This window comes from Phascolarctos cinereus, unplaced genomic scaffold (assembly GCF_003287225.1).
Source record: "Phascolarctos cinereus isolate Bilbo 61053 unplaced genomic scaffold, phaCin_HiC Scaffold_3;HRSCAF=262, whole genome shotgun sequence".
NCBI classification, from domain to species: Eukaryota; Metazoa; Chordata; class Mammalia; order Diprotodontia; family Phascolarctidae; genus Phascolarctos; species Phascolarctos cinereus.
The window spans coordinates 89,403,295-89,419,655 of record NW_027555736.1 but is presented as its reverse complement, the minus strand read 5'-3'; the positions used below and the strand labels follow the sequence as shown (position 1 = coordinate 89,419,655).

The 16,361-nt window shown below is 38.2% G+C and overlaps 1 protein-coding gene across 4 annotated transcripts in view; it reads right to left on the bottom strand.

The window, feature by feature from the left end:
• Positions 1-16,361, bottom strand: part of RGS10 (regulator of G protein signaling 10) — a 74,476-nt gene that overhangs the window by 31,522 nt on the left and 26,593 nt on the right. For all 4 annotated transcript variants that reach the window (XM_020988213.2, XM_020988212.2, XM_078151029.1 and 1 more), the window contains one exon: positions 1,428-1,571. In XM_020988213.2, coding sequence (XP_020843872.1) covers positions 1,428-1,571 — 144 coding nt within the window. The remainder of the gene's footprint in view (positions 1-1,427; positions 1,572-16,361) is intronic.

Here is a 16,361-nt window from a genome sequence, read left to right as displayed (position 1 = left end):
CAAGGGTATATTCTCCCTTTTCATGGGGCAGGGAGGAGGGGGCAGAGGAGAAAGGAGAGAAAATAGATCTTTGGGGTTTTTTAAATTTTTATTGATGTGTTTTGTTTTTGCATTACAAACATTTATAGATCAGTCCCACTTCCTGACAGGTCTCTTATAACAAAGCAAAACAGTTAACTAAAACTAACAATACAGTGACCTCATCTGAAAGTGTACGCAACATTTAATATCTTAGCAATGCCTTCTCAAGGATTTTTTAATTTAAAAAAATTAACAGAAATCTCTTCTGTCTCTCCCATCTCCACCCCACTAAGGAAAAGAAGAAAAGAAAAATAAATTCCTCCTGACAAGTATACATAGTCAAATAAAGGAAATTCCTTCAATGGTTTTACACACACACACACACACACACACACACACATACACACACACACACACACACATTACTCTGTATCCTAAATCTGTCACACCTCTGCAATAGATAATATATTTCATCATCAGTCCTCTGGAATCATGAATGGCATTGTAGATCTTTATTCATTAAAAAAAAAAAGAACAAAGTAAAAAAGTGCACAGCAGAGAACAAAAGAAAATTTACAAGGAAGCAAAGAAAAGATGGACAGCCCTCAACATAACATGTAGTATTTATCATACAGGCTTTCTTGAAATGAAAATTTATCATTCCATATTTTGAATCCTCTCCTATGTTCTGCTGTGTATAATGACATGCTTTTTTTTCTTACTTTGTAATTAAGTTCCAATATTTAAGTTTCTGACATGTTTTTTTTCTTTTCTCTATTCTGTATTTGTGCTCTGGTGTTTGAGTCTAAAATAAAATTCATTTAAAAAAAAGAGTCTAGCCAAAAGCCCAGATTCTTAAAATCTGGCCAATGACTCAGTTTTAACTGGGCCCATTTGCATTAGTGATACAAATGCTTAGATTCCTTAAGAGTCTGGCCAATATCGTGGATTTTTAATAAACCTCGTCTTTGGCTAAAAGAAGGCTTGGGTCGAATCCATTCAGGCAGGATCTGCATCTCTTGCTCTCACTATTTCGGGGTCTCAGCACCCCTAAACCTCAACAACATGGCAGTGACTTGCACATGGTCAGAGAGCAATATTAGAACCCACACAGTTTTGACTTCAGGCTCAATTGACATCTAAGATCCCTTCTGGGTCAAATATCTATAGCATATAGGACTTGATGGAAAGGAGTATGAATCACAAGGTAAAGAATTAAGATCAGGACAATATTGTACTTGAAGTCCATTGTTTCAGAAGGTTCCAAATATCAATTGGTTTTCACTGCAGTGGCCTTCACAAATCAGATCTTACTATAATTGCACCATTTTCTGAAGTGCAATACAAAGCCATCACTTTTTTAAAAAATGTTTTTTAAGAGTCAGTTGAAAAAGGAGCCCCATTACCTGGTCCTGCAGCTTCTGAAACATCAAAGGATGAGGTTCTTCTAGGATTTTCTCATTTAGGCGAGACTGTCCCTCCACATTAACTTGTGATGAGGCTTTACTGGACAAGAAGGTCATGTAAATGTCTTTTGCCTTTTCTTGCATCTATAAGAAAGCAAAATAAAGATTCATTTGTTATCTGCCTACATAGCTCTTTCTACATCCCTTCCAGGCTTGTCAACATCTCCTAATCATGTACATATGGCAGCCAGAAGGAATAACCATGTGAAAGAAAATAATGTATCTCCCCTTGCTTCTTCCCTCCGACTAAGATCTATACTTGTCACAGCAACTTTTTACCCTTATTTTCTTTCTGAATGACAGCTAAAAAGTGACGTCATTACCTGGTTTTCCTACTGAATGCCCTAAATGAACAAACAAAAAAGTATAGCTGAGAACAGAAACAATGCCTCTAATGAACATCAGGTTTCAGAGTTAAGATACTGTCCAAAGGAAGCAATGAAACATCAGATACATGATAAGATCATCAGTGAGTCAGCCTACTAGAAAACCCTACATCATTCAAAAGCAATAATTCAACAAAAATTTATTAAGACCCTACTATGTCCAAGGCATGGGTGCTATATGCTAAGAAAACCAATGTAAAATGACATTTGCTCAAATGCTCAGCTGCATTAGCCCCAGATGTTCATTCCTTTTATGTGATATTCTTGATGGTTCAATATGTTACCAAGGCCAGCTGATGTTTTTTTTAGACCAATAGGTGAAAAATATACCATGCTTTTAAACATAAACAAAAAGCCAGGAACAGTCCTGCAGAGGAGACTGTGAAACCAAACGGGGAACCTTCCTATGAAGGGCTTTCCCATCCAAAGATTAAACAAAGATATTTAAAAATGGAAGTTATAGATGAATACTTTGCACATATAAAATACTTTGCAAACTTTAAAGTACAATATAAATGTCAACTATTATTATTACGAAGACTCAGAGTAACTGTTGTCATATAATCCTTGTAACAATGAACAAACTACTTTGTAGTAAGTGTGCTTTGTTAAAAAAACAACAACAACAACAACAAAACCACAGAGCTCTGTTTGTTGACTGTGGATCAAACACCTCTAAGCCCTTTGTCTCATCCTGTATGATTCCTCCCTAGTAGATCAGCCCACTAAGGGGGAAAAAATGGGGAGGGTGTAGGAGGAAGAGTTGTGTAGTTATTCACAGAAATTCTCATAGGAAGAGTTGGAAAGGGCCTTAGAAACCATCCAGCTCATGCAGAAAACAAACTGTGCCACACTGTCTGAAAGAAAGAGACAATTCTGATTTTAACATCACATTGCCCTTGAACAAAATATGAATTTTCGTGTCAGGTGTCAAGTCAATAAATTGGTTATTTGCGGTGAAACATTATATGGGCTACCAGAAGCTTGTAGGTAGCCAGTTTACCAGCTCCTGATTCTTAATATATTTCTGTCACGCTGGTCTTAAGAAACATCATTGTGCTCTTACAGTTACAAAGTTTTAATATCTTTCACCTTGGGGAAGCTGGTAGGAAATTGCTACTGCCTCCCCCCCCCCGGGATAAGTGAGATGCCAGACTGCCTGGAAAAGAGTTTGAGACGTGGTTCTTGAAATTCCTCCAGTGGAGGACCCGCTCCAATGAAAGAGAAGAGATCATAGAATGAGGGCTTAAAGAGAACTTGGAAGTAATGGCCATCAGAGATAAGAGCTAGGGGGTAGGGTTGGTGAGGGAAGGACAGTGGGATTTCCTAAAGATCATATAGGTAGTAAATGGAAGAGCTGGGATTTGAACTCAAACCCTGACTTCAGAGTCAATCCTCTTTTCAGTACACCACTATGTCTAATCATGTGCCTATTCATGCTTGAAAAAAAATTACCTTGAGCCTTCTGGCTAAGGTAGAAATATATTAGGACCTAGAGGAGACCAGAACCCTGATAAATACCCATCAGGAATGCTCTAAAAATGTAACAGAGGGAAAAACTATAAAGAAAACCAAAGAGAAATGATGATAAGATCTTCTATCCAGTCCAGGATTTCACAAGATTTCCAGAAACCTGTGAAGGCTCAGTAGGTGAAAAGCACAGTGCACAAGTTACCCAGATCTGCAGCAGGAAATAGGGCCAAGTCAGCATCAAGTTCAGATCCAGTCAGCCCATGCCCTGACCATAGTAGGAGGGGCTACAATAGCACTCAGGCAGCTAGTGACCAAGACATAGCAGGTGATAGGGCATGACCAGTAACTAGCGTAGGACATCCACAGTCCATCAGAGAGACATCAGGACAAAAGGTTAACACGGGACCAGACCAGTACCCAGGAAGCCTATGCCCAAACCATAGCAAGAACTAGACTGCTGAGCTATTACAAAAGCCAGGGCTATTACAGCATCTACCAAAATAATCAGTATCTTTTTGGGGCCAGTCACAGAGCCAGATCCAGATTTCAAGAATGAGACACAGAGGAGGTTGAGGTCAAAACCTAAGTCAAACCACCAGAACCCCATACCAGAACCAAGGAATTCCTACAGAGAATGGATCCTAGTCTTAGCTAGAGTACTCAGGACCAAGCAGGGCCTATTCACAGCACCCAAGATTATAAAAAGGAGCAGATCCTGACCCAAGCTTACAATCTCAACCCAGAAAATGAAGCTGGAGCTATAAGTAAACGGGGGAAAAAATGTCCAATAGGATAAATATTATGGACTGAAAGTAGCCAACTTCATCAAAACCATTTGGTGCAAGTTAAAAAACTGAGAAGCCAATTACTGAAATACAACCTACAAAATAAAGCAAATATAATAGTATAGTGTTCAATAAATCCAAAGATTCACTATTTGACAAAAACTGCCGGGAAAACTAAAGAGCAACAGGGCAGAAATTAATGTAAAACAACAACTCACACCATATACCCACACAAGTCCAAATGGACACAAGATTTAGATATAAAAAGCGACATCAAAAAATTAGAGGAGCAAAGAAGGAAACACCTTTTGCAGTTATAAAGAGGGAGAAAGTTTATTACCACACAAAGGATAAAGAGGATCACAGAAGATAAAATGAACAATTTTGGTTACATAAAATTGAAGTTTTTGAGGAAAGCCAATGCACAGCAAGTTTCTCTGATAAAAGTTTCATATCCAAGATCTACAAGAAACTGATACAATGTAAAAGAACAAATACCAGTTTCCAATAGATTAAGGTCAAGGGATGTGAACAAGCAGTTTTCAGGGGAAAAACTCCAAGCTATCAATAACCAATTTGGGAAAGGGCTCAAAATCATGAATAATTCAAGAAATAAAATTTAGAGAAACTATAAGGCTCCACCTTATACCCATCAGTTTGTCAGAGATAACAAAAAAAGGAAAAGGATGATTGTTGAGTGGGCTGTGAGAACATAGGCACACTAATGTGCTACTGGTGAAGCTCTGAACTAGTCCAGCATTTTGGAAAGCAATCTAGCACTACACCCCCAAAAAAATACTGACTGTACATACCCTTTGACTCAGTAATACTAAGTTTATACTCCCAAAGATATCAAATAAAGAGGAAAAAAAAACCCTATGCACAAAAAATATATTTATAGAAGTTTTTTGTTGTTGTAGCAAAGAATTGCAAACTGAAGTATTGTCCAGCAATGAGAGAATGGCTGAACAACTTATGATAAAATAATGAAATGGGATAATATTGTGCTGTAAGAAATGATGAAAGAGATGGTTTCACAAAAACCTAGGAAGATTTTTATGAACTGATACAGAGTTAGTGAGCATAACCATGAAAACTGTATCCACTGTAACATTAACATTGTACAAATGTACAACGACAATTTGAAAGATTTAAATACTCTGATCAACACAAAGATCAAGCATGATTCCAGAGGACCAAGGATGAAGAATGCTGCTATCCAGCTCCTGAATGAGAAGTAATAATAGACTAAGATGCAGAATGAGACACATGCTTTTGGAAATGGCCAATATGGCGATTTGTTATTTTTGACTATACTAATTTGTTATAAGGATTTTTTTTAGCGAGAGGGAAGTAGAAGAGAGAAAAAAATAAATGCTTCACAATTGAAAAAAATTAATTAAAAAAAGAAATTATGAAAAGGATAGTTTCAGAGAAATCTGAGACTTGTATGAATTAAAGAGTGAAGTGAGCAGAACCAAGAGAATGACTGACACAAAAACATGGTAAAGATGGTAAAGACAACATTTAAGGACTTAAGAACTCTAAGCAATGCAAAAACCAACCATAATTAAAGAGGACAAATGATGATACAAACTACTTACCTCCTAAGAGAGAAATAAGTGATGGACTTAAAGTGCAGAATGAGACATTTGCAGAGATGGCCAATGTGCAAACTTGTTTTGCTTAACTATGTATGTTTGTTATAAGGGTTTTGTTTTTCTTTTTTCAATGGGGGTGGGAGGGGAAGAAATAAGACAAGGTAGCAATAGGGTTGTTGAAAGAAAAAGACAAGATCATTGCTGCATTTTTCTTAAATCATAAAAGATAACCTAGGGAAGGTAAGAAGAAAAACACCGATAGCAAAACAACTTTGAAAGATACAGACTTTGTCACATACTTAAAAGAAAAAGTCTTGAATAGTAGAGATTTGCAATTTCACACACAACCCTCTTTTTGAAATTGCTCATATTGTTAAATGTTTTTTAAGTTTAGAATTAGAAAACAGAAAATTTCTTAAAAAGAAAAAAATCAATTGATGCAAAAAGAAGCCCTATTTTGGAAAAGATACCAATGATGTCTATTCTTAAAACAAATGGACATCTCAAGTAAAATGATTAATTTGTGCCAGGGAGAAAAAAAATGTGGCAATACCATATTATAAAAATCACTGCTCCCTAGAACTGAGAAGATGCTGGTTGGGCCAAACTTTTAAAATCATGAGATCTTCAGGCCTTGCCCTAGTCAATAAAACTATAACTGCCCTCACCCTCTACACACAGACACAGACACACACAGACACAGACAGACAGACAGACACACACACACACACACACACACACACACACATGCACTGCAAAATAAATTTCAAAGTCATCTTCCATTTCTAGGGACCCTTCATACCCTCAATAAAAGCTGAATGTTGCCAACTACCAGGGGACTAGCAAAGTATATATAGAACCATCTCTTGGGAATCCAAGGAAGATCACACTTTGCAGTCTGTTTATGCTGTGTCCTACCATACTCCTCCATGCCTATTCAGGTGAGATCAGATTACAATAGATACCTAGGAGAGCTGTGAAACTGAAAAGAAGTTAAGGCAATAGGGTAACCTGTGCAGGGAATGAATGGAAGTAGAAAGCGGCAGTCTTTCCAGTTTACCTAATTTTCAAGGGATTTTGATGGTAGTAATGATCATTATGGTTTGTGTGTTTGAGAGAGTCAGGGGATATAGATATACACACATATTATACATACACATATGTATGCATATATGTATATTGAGTGTCCATGTCTGTGTACATACCAGTGCATTGTGCATGTACATATACTGTGTGCACAAAGTGCATATATTTATGTAGAATATACTGTATGTCTTATAAGTATGTATCACGCATGCATATATCTTACATACACACATATGCCTCGGGACCTCTCCCATCCCCAGCTGCCATGCCAATATGGTGGCAGTCAGGCCAGAGTGTAGGGACTAAAGAACCTGCCCACTCTCTGTACCCTAGTTATGGCTTTGCCTGTGGCCAATATTTTTTTTTTGCCATTTTCTGTGTTTCTTGTGCTGTATATTTTGGTCAGAATGGTTTCAGCAGCAGTTCTTATCTTGGCCAGGATAGGAAATGTGACTGAAAAGGGAAACACTCAAACAGGCAACCACAAACAAGTCACGGGAATACTCTGTGTTCAAGCACAGAACAGCTCACAAAAAAGAAGAAGCATGTCTGGCTATTTTGGTGGGTTTTCCGGTGTTTTGTTAACCCTATTGTAGCCCCTGTGGTTTGTGTGTGCAGATAGGGTTGGCATCCCTGCAGCATAACTGTACCATCGTAGCCTGCCCAAGCTGGGAGGGACCTTCATGATCACCAGCAAATCCAAGCCTTTCATTTTACAGACAAGGAAACTGGACCCAGAAAAGATGACTAACTTGCTCAAGGTCATGTGAGTAGGAAATAGAGCCAGGATGTGAACTTGGTAAATCATTTTGTAAGACCCCTTCCATCTCTAAATTTCTGGAATTCTAACAAAAATTGGTATATTACCACAATGTCAGTTGGTAGTTAGCTAAAAATTGCTTCTCTGGCTGTCACATGAGTTTCAGAATCTCAGAGCCATGAGAGACCCCAGAAGCCATTAAGTCTAATATTTAAATTAACTAAACAAAAATGCCCTCCCCAACCTATTTGACAAGTGCCCATGACAGACCATAAGATCATAGAATCATAGATTTAAATCTTAAAGGGACTTTAGAGCTCATCTATTCTAAGCTCTTCATTTTACAGATGAAGAAACTGAGGCCCAAAGAGTGTGACTTGCCTGAGGTCACATGATGATAGAGCCAAGTTTGGAGCCCAGACCTTCTGACTCCAAATCTCATGTTTTCTCCTTGGCACCACACCGAAACTGCCACTCCTCAAGGCAATACAGGCCATTCTGAGCTAGTTTTACTAGGAAAAAAAGATTTAGTCAAAAAGATCTTTGTATTTAAGCATTCCCTTCCTTTCCCTCCAGCCACCAGGAAAATACAATTTCGAGTGACTTTGCCTCTGGGTTTAATAAATGTCCCTTTATCTCTAGCACTGAGCACAATGTCTGGCACATAGAGATGTAATAAATGTTAGCTGACTGATTGATCTTTATGGTTGCTAGGCATGACAACACATTATAGACAACTAAGGTAAGTAAAGTGCTTTCTTCACAATGAATCTATGAAATAGGTAGAGTGTATATTATTGCCATTTTGCAGATGAAAAAACTGAGGCTGAGAGATGTGAAATGACTTGCCTATGGTAACACAGTTAGTAGGTATTACAGGCCAGATACAGACATAGGTCTCTTAATGTCAAATCCAAAAGTCATTCCATTATATCCTTCTGCCTTTCAGAAAAGAAAGGAAAGAAGAATTGAGGCAGCTAAGTGGTACAGTAGATAAAGTGCTGAGCCTGGAGTTTAAATTTAAATCCCACCTCAGATACTTACTATGTGACCTTAGGCAAGTCACCTAACCTTGGTCTGCCTCGTTCTCAGATGAAGAAATTAAAGCCATCTATAGTCATACGAAAAAATGCTCTAAATCACTATTGATTAGAGAAATGCAAATCAAAACAACTCTGAGGTACCGTTTCACACCTATCAGATTGGCCAACATGACAAAACAGGAAAATGATAAATGTTGGAGAAGATGTGGGAAAATTGGAACACTAATGCAGTGTTGGTGGAGTTGTGAACTGATCCAACCATTTGGAGAGCAATTTGGAACTATGCCCAAAGGGCTATAAAAATGTGCACACCCTTTGACCCAGCAATAGTACTTCTAGGGCTGTATCCCAAAGAGATTATACAAATGGGAAAAGGACCCACATGTACAAAATCAGGAGGGGAATGGCTGAACAAGTTGTGGCATATGAATGTAATGGAATACTATTGTGCTATAAGAAATGATGAACAGGCAGACTTCAGAAAAACCTGGAAAGACTTGTGTGGTCTGATGCTGAGTGAAGTGAGCAGAACTAGGAGAACACTGTGCACAGTAACAGCCATGTTGTTCGATGACTTATATTGATAGACTTAACCCTTCTCAGCAATACAAGGATCTAGGACATCTCCAAAGACCTCATGAGGGAAAAATGTTATCCACAAAGAAGAACAAACTATGGAGTTTGAATGCAAATCGAAACATACTATTTCCTATTTTTTTCCTCTGCTGTGTTTTGTTTCCTCTTTCTGATGGTTCCACCTATTGGTTCTAATTCTTACTTACAACATCACTAATGTGAAAATATGTTTAATAGGCATGTATATGTATAACCTATATCAGATTGTGCACCATCTTGGGGAAGGAGGTGGGTAGGAAGGGGGAGAAAAATTTAAAACGCAGAAGTTTATGGAAGTGATTGTTGATAATTCAAAATAAATTATTTTTTAAAAAAACTTGGTCTACCTCAATTTCCTGATCTGTAAAATGGGGATAAACAATAGCCTCTAATCTCACAGGGTTTTTGGGACCATCATATGAAATATTTCTAGAGAGCATAGTCCAAAGTAGGTGCTTAATAAATGCTTTTTTTCCTTTCCTTCCTCCCAAATTGACACTTTTTTTAAAAAAACAACTTAATGGGTCTAGAGAGTTGCTTAGGGCACTAAGAGGTTAAATGATTTGCCTAGGTTCATATCACTAGTATACATTGGAAGCAGTAGCAGAATAGGCTCATTATGTATGGAGGGACTCACTAATAGGTTAGCTTCAAGCTGAGAAGTTTTCTTGGCCACAGAAACTCTTAAAGAATGTCTATTAAGGCACAGGGGGTATGCAATCTCACAAGTGCAATATGTATCTTATCTTGACATTACAGATGACTGAAGTATTAAGTTTCACTATTCCTTCTCCAGAAATAGCTGAATCAGAATCCAATTAAGATTTGAAAATTATGTGTCAACTTTGTAAAGGAAATTGCAAGTATTGGGGATGAACAAGGTTTGTCTATAATTCTGTGCTGCTGCAGATGGATGGATAGAACTGTAACCAGTGTGTCACCTCTTATTCACATGCTTTAAAATCCTCAAATCTTAGAGCTGGAAGGAAGCTCACAGATGTAGCCCTAGAGATTCAACTGACAGAGGTTGACCTGGGGGTTAGGGAAAGGAGGTGGCAGTAATTTGGAGGAGAAGCATGATTTGAACCCCATGTTTCTTGATTCCTACTCTATATTTTCCATTAATAACAGGCCAAATGAATGTAGTACCTTCTTTACAAACATCCTATGAGGTGGTTAATGGGGACTAAGAACTCTTACTGTAATTTAATTGGTACAGGGAATGCCTATAAGGGGAGATTCCCTTTACCAATTCAGGTTGGCACATTCTCTGTAACTGACAGTTTAAGAGAAGCATTAAAAAGTTAAGTGATTTGTCCAGGGTCCCCTAGGTAGTGTCAGAAGTAGGTAATGCAAGTGTTATCATCCCCACTTTGAAGATGAAGAAACTGAGGCTTGGAGATGTTAAATGACTTGGCCAAGGCCAAAGAGCTAATAACTCAAACCCAGGTCTTCTGACTCCAAATCCAGGACTCTTTGCCACCATTAAAGGATGCCACCATCTTGAAAAGGAAATATTTCCCACTGTTGGATCATTCTCATGTACTGCCTATATTGACACTTAAAGAGATCATCTACTCATTCAACATGGATTTATTAAACAACTGTATGCCAAAGATTATGCTTTACATTTTTATATGTTCCTTAAAAGTACTTCTGCCTCAAGAGTTAGCACAAAGCATATACTCATTTTATAAAATCAAACAACCTTTTATCTTTTATTATGTGGTCTGGTACTTGACAACCAATATATAGTCCAACACCAAGTCCACATTAATTTATCAAAAAAGACACCAAATAATGGAAAGATATAACAAACATTTCCAAGGGCCATGTTGAAGCTAAGTCTTGATTAATGCAAATAAAGAATCTCCTGAAATGGACATAAGCATTCAAATTTGCACTGTTCAAAGTTATAATTGTTTAAAATATGGTCACTGTGTCCAGTTCAATGGAAATTTGCAGGGTAAATTCAAATAGTGCAGCCACTTCAGGGCAGTTCATTATTTGTCCCAATCAGGGACCTAGCTCCATCGGTAATCATTCACACCAGTACTAAATTAAATACCTGTTGCTATTTCTATTAGAAAAGTCTTGGAATTCTCTTCTTTGCTTCTACCTATCTCCCACCCCTCACTCACCCAACTTTGCAATCAAGATCTTGGGGGGTGGAGAGGGTTCTAGGGGTGTTTTGTATTTCTATATATTTTACTATAAACCACACACATTAAGCTACATTTAAGGAATGAATTAAAAAAAAACAGTCTGGGGACTTCCTCCAGGGTTCATTAAGAGATAAAAAGCTGCTTTGTTAAATATATCCTATATGCTAACTCATGGGGAAGAAGAAGAGCCTTTAAACAATGTTTAAAAATATAAAGTAATTGCAAAAATAGTTAAGTTGACCACAAACAGCTCATTTCATTTCACAACTTTAGTTATGGGTGCGAAGAACTTTCCTTCAAATGGTTGCAACTGGTATACTTAAATCAAAAAAGATCTACAGATTAATCCTTAATGCTGATATGTGATGGAAGTGGGGAGGAGAAGAGAAATACATCCATTTAGAAAAGTGGGGAATATACACAAATAGATAAGAGAGGCAGCACAGTATGGTAAGAATTGGACATACAGTCAGAAAACTTGGTCCCAGTTTGGCTATCAATTAGCTGTGTGACTAGGAGAAAATCACTGAAATCTCTGTCTATGCCTCAGTTCACTTATCCTCACAATGGAGATTTGTTAAATAATATTCAACATAAATAAACACATATACACACACACACACATACACACACACACACACACACACACACACACGGGAGAGAGGTATATACACACATACATTTGTATGTATATATACATGCATACATACACACACACACCCCTGGGAGGGAGGTGTATACACACATACATATATATGTATACACACACATATGTATACACATACACACATATACATACGAGGGAGATAAGAGTTAGGAGAAAGGCCCAGGATTTCATTAGTAAAGGGAATTCCCAGGTGAAGAAATTCTATCGACTCATGCAGATCAGCACCTTCTCTACAATGTAGAGTCTCAGAGAGTTGCCTAGCCCTAGAGCACTGAGAAGCTAAGTGATGGGCCTGAATTGCCAGCATGTGTCAGAAGCTGACTTTGAACCCAACTTTCATGTCATTTTAAGATGCATTCCCTATTTATAATTATTGAAAAGTATTTTCCAGTCTTGTAAAATGCCACCCACAGTGTGTGGCTGCAGAAAGAGTACTTGATTGGACATCAGACAATTTAGGTTGTACTCTAGCTCTGTCATAGGGGCAAGGAGGTGGCACAGTGGAGTCAGGAAGACTTAAGTCCAAATCCAGCCTCAGACATTTCCTAGCTGTATGACCCTGGGCAAGTCAATTAACCTTGTAACTCAGTTTCCCCATCTGTAAAATGAGCTGGAGAAGGAAATGTAAGCTACTCCAGTATCTTTGCCAAGAAAACTCCAAATAGGGTCATGAAAAATCAGATAAGTCTGAAATAACTAATAACAACAACTAGCTCAGTAATTAACTAGCTGTTTTGCCTTAAGACAATCCTTTCTGGACCCCAGTCTCCTTATCTTTTCATACAGAAAGAAAAAGCTTCCCCTATATGCTTTTCAGTGACGCTGCAAGGATTAAATAAGACAGAGGATTTAAAGATTTTTTAAAGAGCATAACGCTGTATAAAAAGTCAAGACATCAATATTATTTATGTTAAGGAGAGCAGCTTTGATGGCATAGCAAAAAGATCATTTGCTTTAGAATCAACCCCAGCTTTATCACTTCCTAGCTACGTGACCCTCACTCCTCTGGGTCTCAATTTCCTCATCTATAGAATAAAAGAGTTGGATTAGATGAGCTCTAAAATCCCTCCCTGGCTCTAAATATTATGATCCTATGAAAGTATTTAATGTGTTCAGGTGAACTCTCTTGTACCACGTGTGACAGTAAAATGTAAATGCATAATGGAAAGCTTCCATACTCCTTTTTAAGGATGCACATAAGTATCCACTCGGCACTTAAATCGAAAGTGATATCACAATTTTCCCCCCAAAATACCTTTCATCTGAAATTTTCAATAAGCTGGTAACTTCTAGTGGAATGAAGGCAGAATAATTCATAATTATCTTTGTTAATGACAAAAATAAAGAGGAAACCCTGTTGTCCTGTGCCCACTTGAGAAATTAATGACAACATTGCCTTAGATTTCTCTCTCTTCTGGGGATTCTAAGTGGATTTCTTTACCTAATTCTATGCTTATGAAGTGAAAGGGCACACTCTGGGTCTTCCTGTTTCCTCCCCTTCAGCCTCCATAGTGAAGAAGAGACAAAGAAAAGTGGCTTGTTGACAGCTGTGGATTCAGAGAAGCCAAGAGTCTTGACTACTGCCAAGGCTGTTTGTCTCTCCCAGCTAATGGATACCATCTTTCCCAATATGGCCCCACTCTACGTGCTGCTTTTCCTCCTCAAGATTGGCCTGAGTTAGGTGCAGCTAAGTGTCGCAGTGTATAGAGCTCCAGCCTTGGAGTCAGGAGAACTTGAGCTCAAATCTGGTCTCCCACTTACTAGCTGAGTTACCCTGGGCAAGCCACTTAACCCCTATTGCCTCACCAAAAAAAAAAAAAAACCAAAAACCTGAGCTGACTCTATTCAGGACCACTGTGATGACAACATTTACTTTCTGAAAGCCTTTCAGAGAATCAGTACTTTTCAAAAAATAATACATAAAAGTAATTTTAAAGTCTTCTGTGTGCTTTTAAAAACAACTTATTTTTAATTTATGGAATAAAACAAGCATTTCCATAACACAGTACAATAAAAAAGATGGTTGTATATGAACTTTTTATAAAAAAAAATCTTGGATCTTATTTTATTTTTGTAATTGTTAATAATACTTTCGTGTGTTGTAGGTTATCGCCCATTAAAATAAGAGTGTGGTGGAAGTGAGGAGAGCCCCAGCTGTGGGGTGGGAGGATCTGGGCTCTGTTCCCAGCTGTGACTTACTACCTGGGTGACTTTGAGCTAGCTACTGACTTCCCATCTCTAAATCTCTCATATCTTCCAGGGCTAACATTCTACACATGACTTTCACATTCCCAGGATCACCATTCAGGCCCCCGGGTTTGGCCCAGCTTTTTTCCTTTTTGTGCAAACTCTCAGAGATCTGAATGCTAGGAAAAGGCCAGCCCCATCCTACCCATCTGCTCCCTCCATGCTCCTGGGAGTCAAGCATGGGGAAGGAAACAAGCTCTGTTGGAGGGCTAGTCACTCAACCAATGAAAACAGCTTGGCAGTTCACTGACTGGCTCCACAAGGGAAAGAAATGGAAATTATGAAGGCAGCGTGAAGGAAGCATAACTTAACTTGCACCAGATCTTCTTAATTCTATATTAGCTAGGTGGTACAGTGGATAGAGTACTGGGACCAGGGTCAGCAAGACTCATCTTCCTGAGTTCAAATCTGGTCTCAGGCTCTTATTAGCTGTGTGACCCTGAGCAAGTCACTTAAGCCTGTTTGCCTCAGTTTCCTCATCTATAAAATGAGCTGGAAAAGGAAATGGCAAACCATTCTAGATCTTTGCCAAGAAAACCCCAGATGGGGTCACAAAAAGTTGGACACAACTGAACAATAACAAAAATACTAATAATAGTAAATAGTAACATTTATATAGCAATTTAAAGTCTACAAAGTCCTTTGCAAACATAAGGGCATTGGACCATTTACATTTGAAAGCAAAAAGCAGACCATGGGATGACCTTCCTATCGCATAAATGCCACCTGAAAGTCCCAGCAACTGAAACAGCATCAAATTAAAAGGCAGCAGCAGAAAACTTCTAAGAATTAGTTCTCTCAGCTCTTTTAAATTCCCCTTCCTGTTTATTTATTTATATACTTAGGAGGACCAGAAACTCCCCAAGAGATAAATAGGAAACCAAGAAAAACTGTTTTTCTCCCTCTGAGGGACTCTAAGAAAGGGCCCTGGGGTAGAAAGCAGGAGAGAGAGTGATTCAAATGAGTTAGCTTTTCTAAAGGGAAAAAAAAAAGAATCCTAAAAAAATACTGACTGGATTGAGCCTTTTGCACTCTTGAAATTGTGTCTGGGTGTTGGAAATGGAAAGAAGAATTGAGACAATTATCTCAACAATCTACATTTTAAGAGACCAACTGGACAAAGCCCTTCAGTTTTCAGCTTTGCCTGAAATAACTGAGGCCAAAGTTAGTTGCTCTTTGTGTTTTGTTTTGGTTTAGGATTTTTTTTTCTTTTTGGCCTGATAATTGACTTCATTTGCCAATGCAGAGAAAAAAAATCATGGAAAATTTCCAGAGCAGTAATAAATGTGACAGGCGTAATTTTACAATTCACATGAGCCCAATTCTGCCAGGGTAGAAATGTGCAGAATCATAGAATCTCAGAGGCTGCATAATCCAACCATGACTGAACAAGGATGCTCTTTAAACTCTAGAAAATTGAGAAAAACACCATGGGCTACCAGAGAAAGAGCTGGACTTGGATCCTCAAAGAGCTGGATTTGAATCCCACCTCTGACACTAGCTCTGTGATCATGAGCAAGTCACATAACCCTTCTCTGAGCCTCAGTTTCCTTATTTGTAAAATGGATACTACCATAGTACCTACCTACCCCAAAGGGTTGTTGTAGAAACCAAATTAAATAATGTGATAAATGATTTTGTCAACCTTAAAGTTCTATGTAAATATCAGCTATGAGAGTATACCCAATGAATAGTTATCCAGACTTCACCTTTCAGGAAGGAGAATCACTCCCAGCCTCCCACTTCTCCCATCCTTAGCAGCCCATTCCACTTCTAGATAACTCTAATTGTTCTACATCAGCCTCTTTAATTTCCACTCATTACACCTAGTTCTGCCATTTGATACCAAGCAGAACAGCTAATCTCTCTTCCATCCAACAATTTCTAGTAATTTGAAGAGAGCAATCAACTTCCACCACCTCCTCCCCAACCCAGATTTTTTCTTCTCTAGGCTAAACATTCCCAGTTCCTTCAACTTATCCTCACATAGTATGACCTTGAAGCCCGCACCATCCCAGTCTCCTCCTCCAAATGCCCTCTACCCTA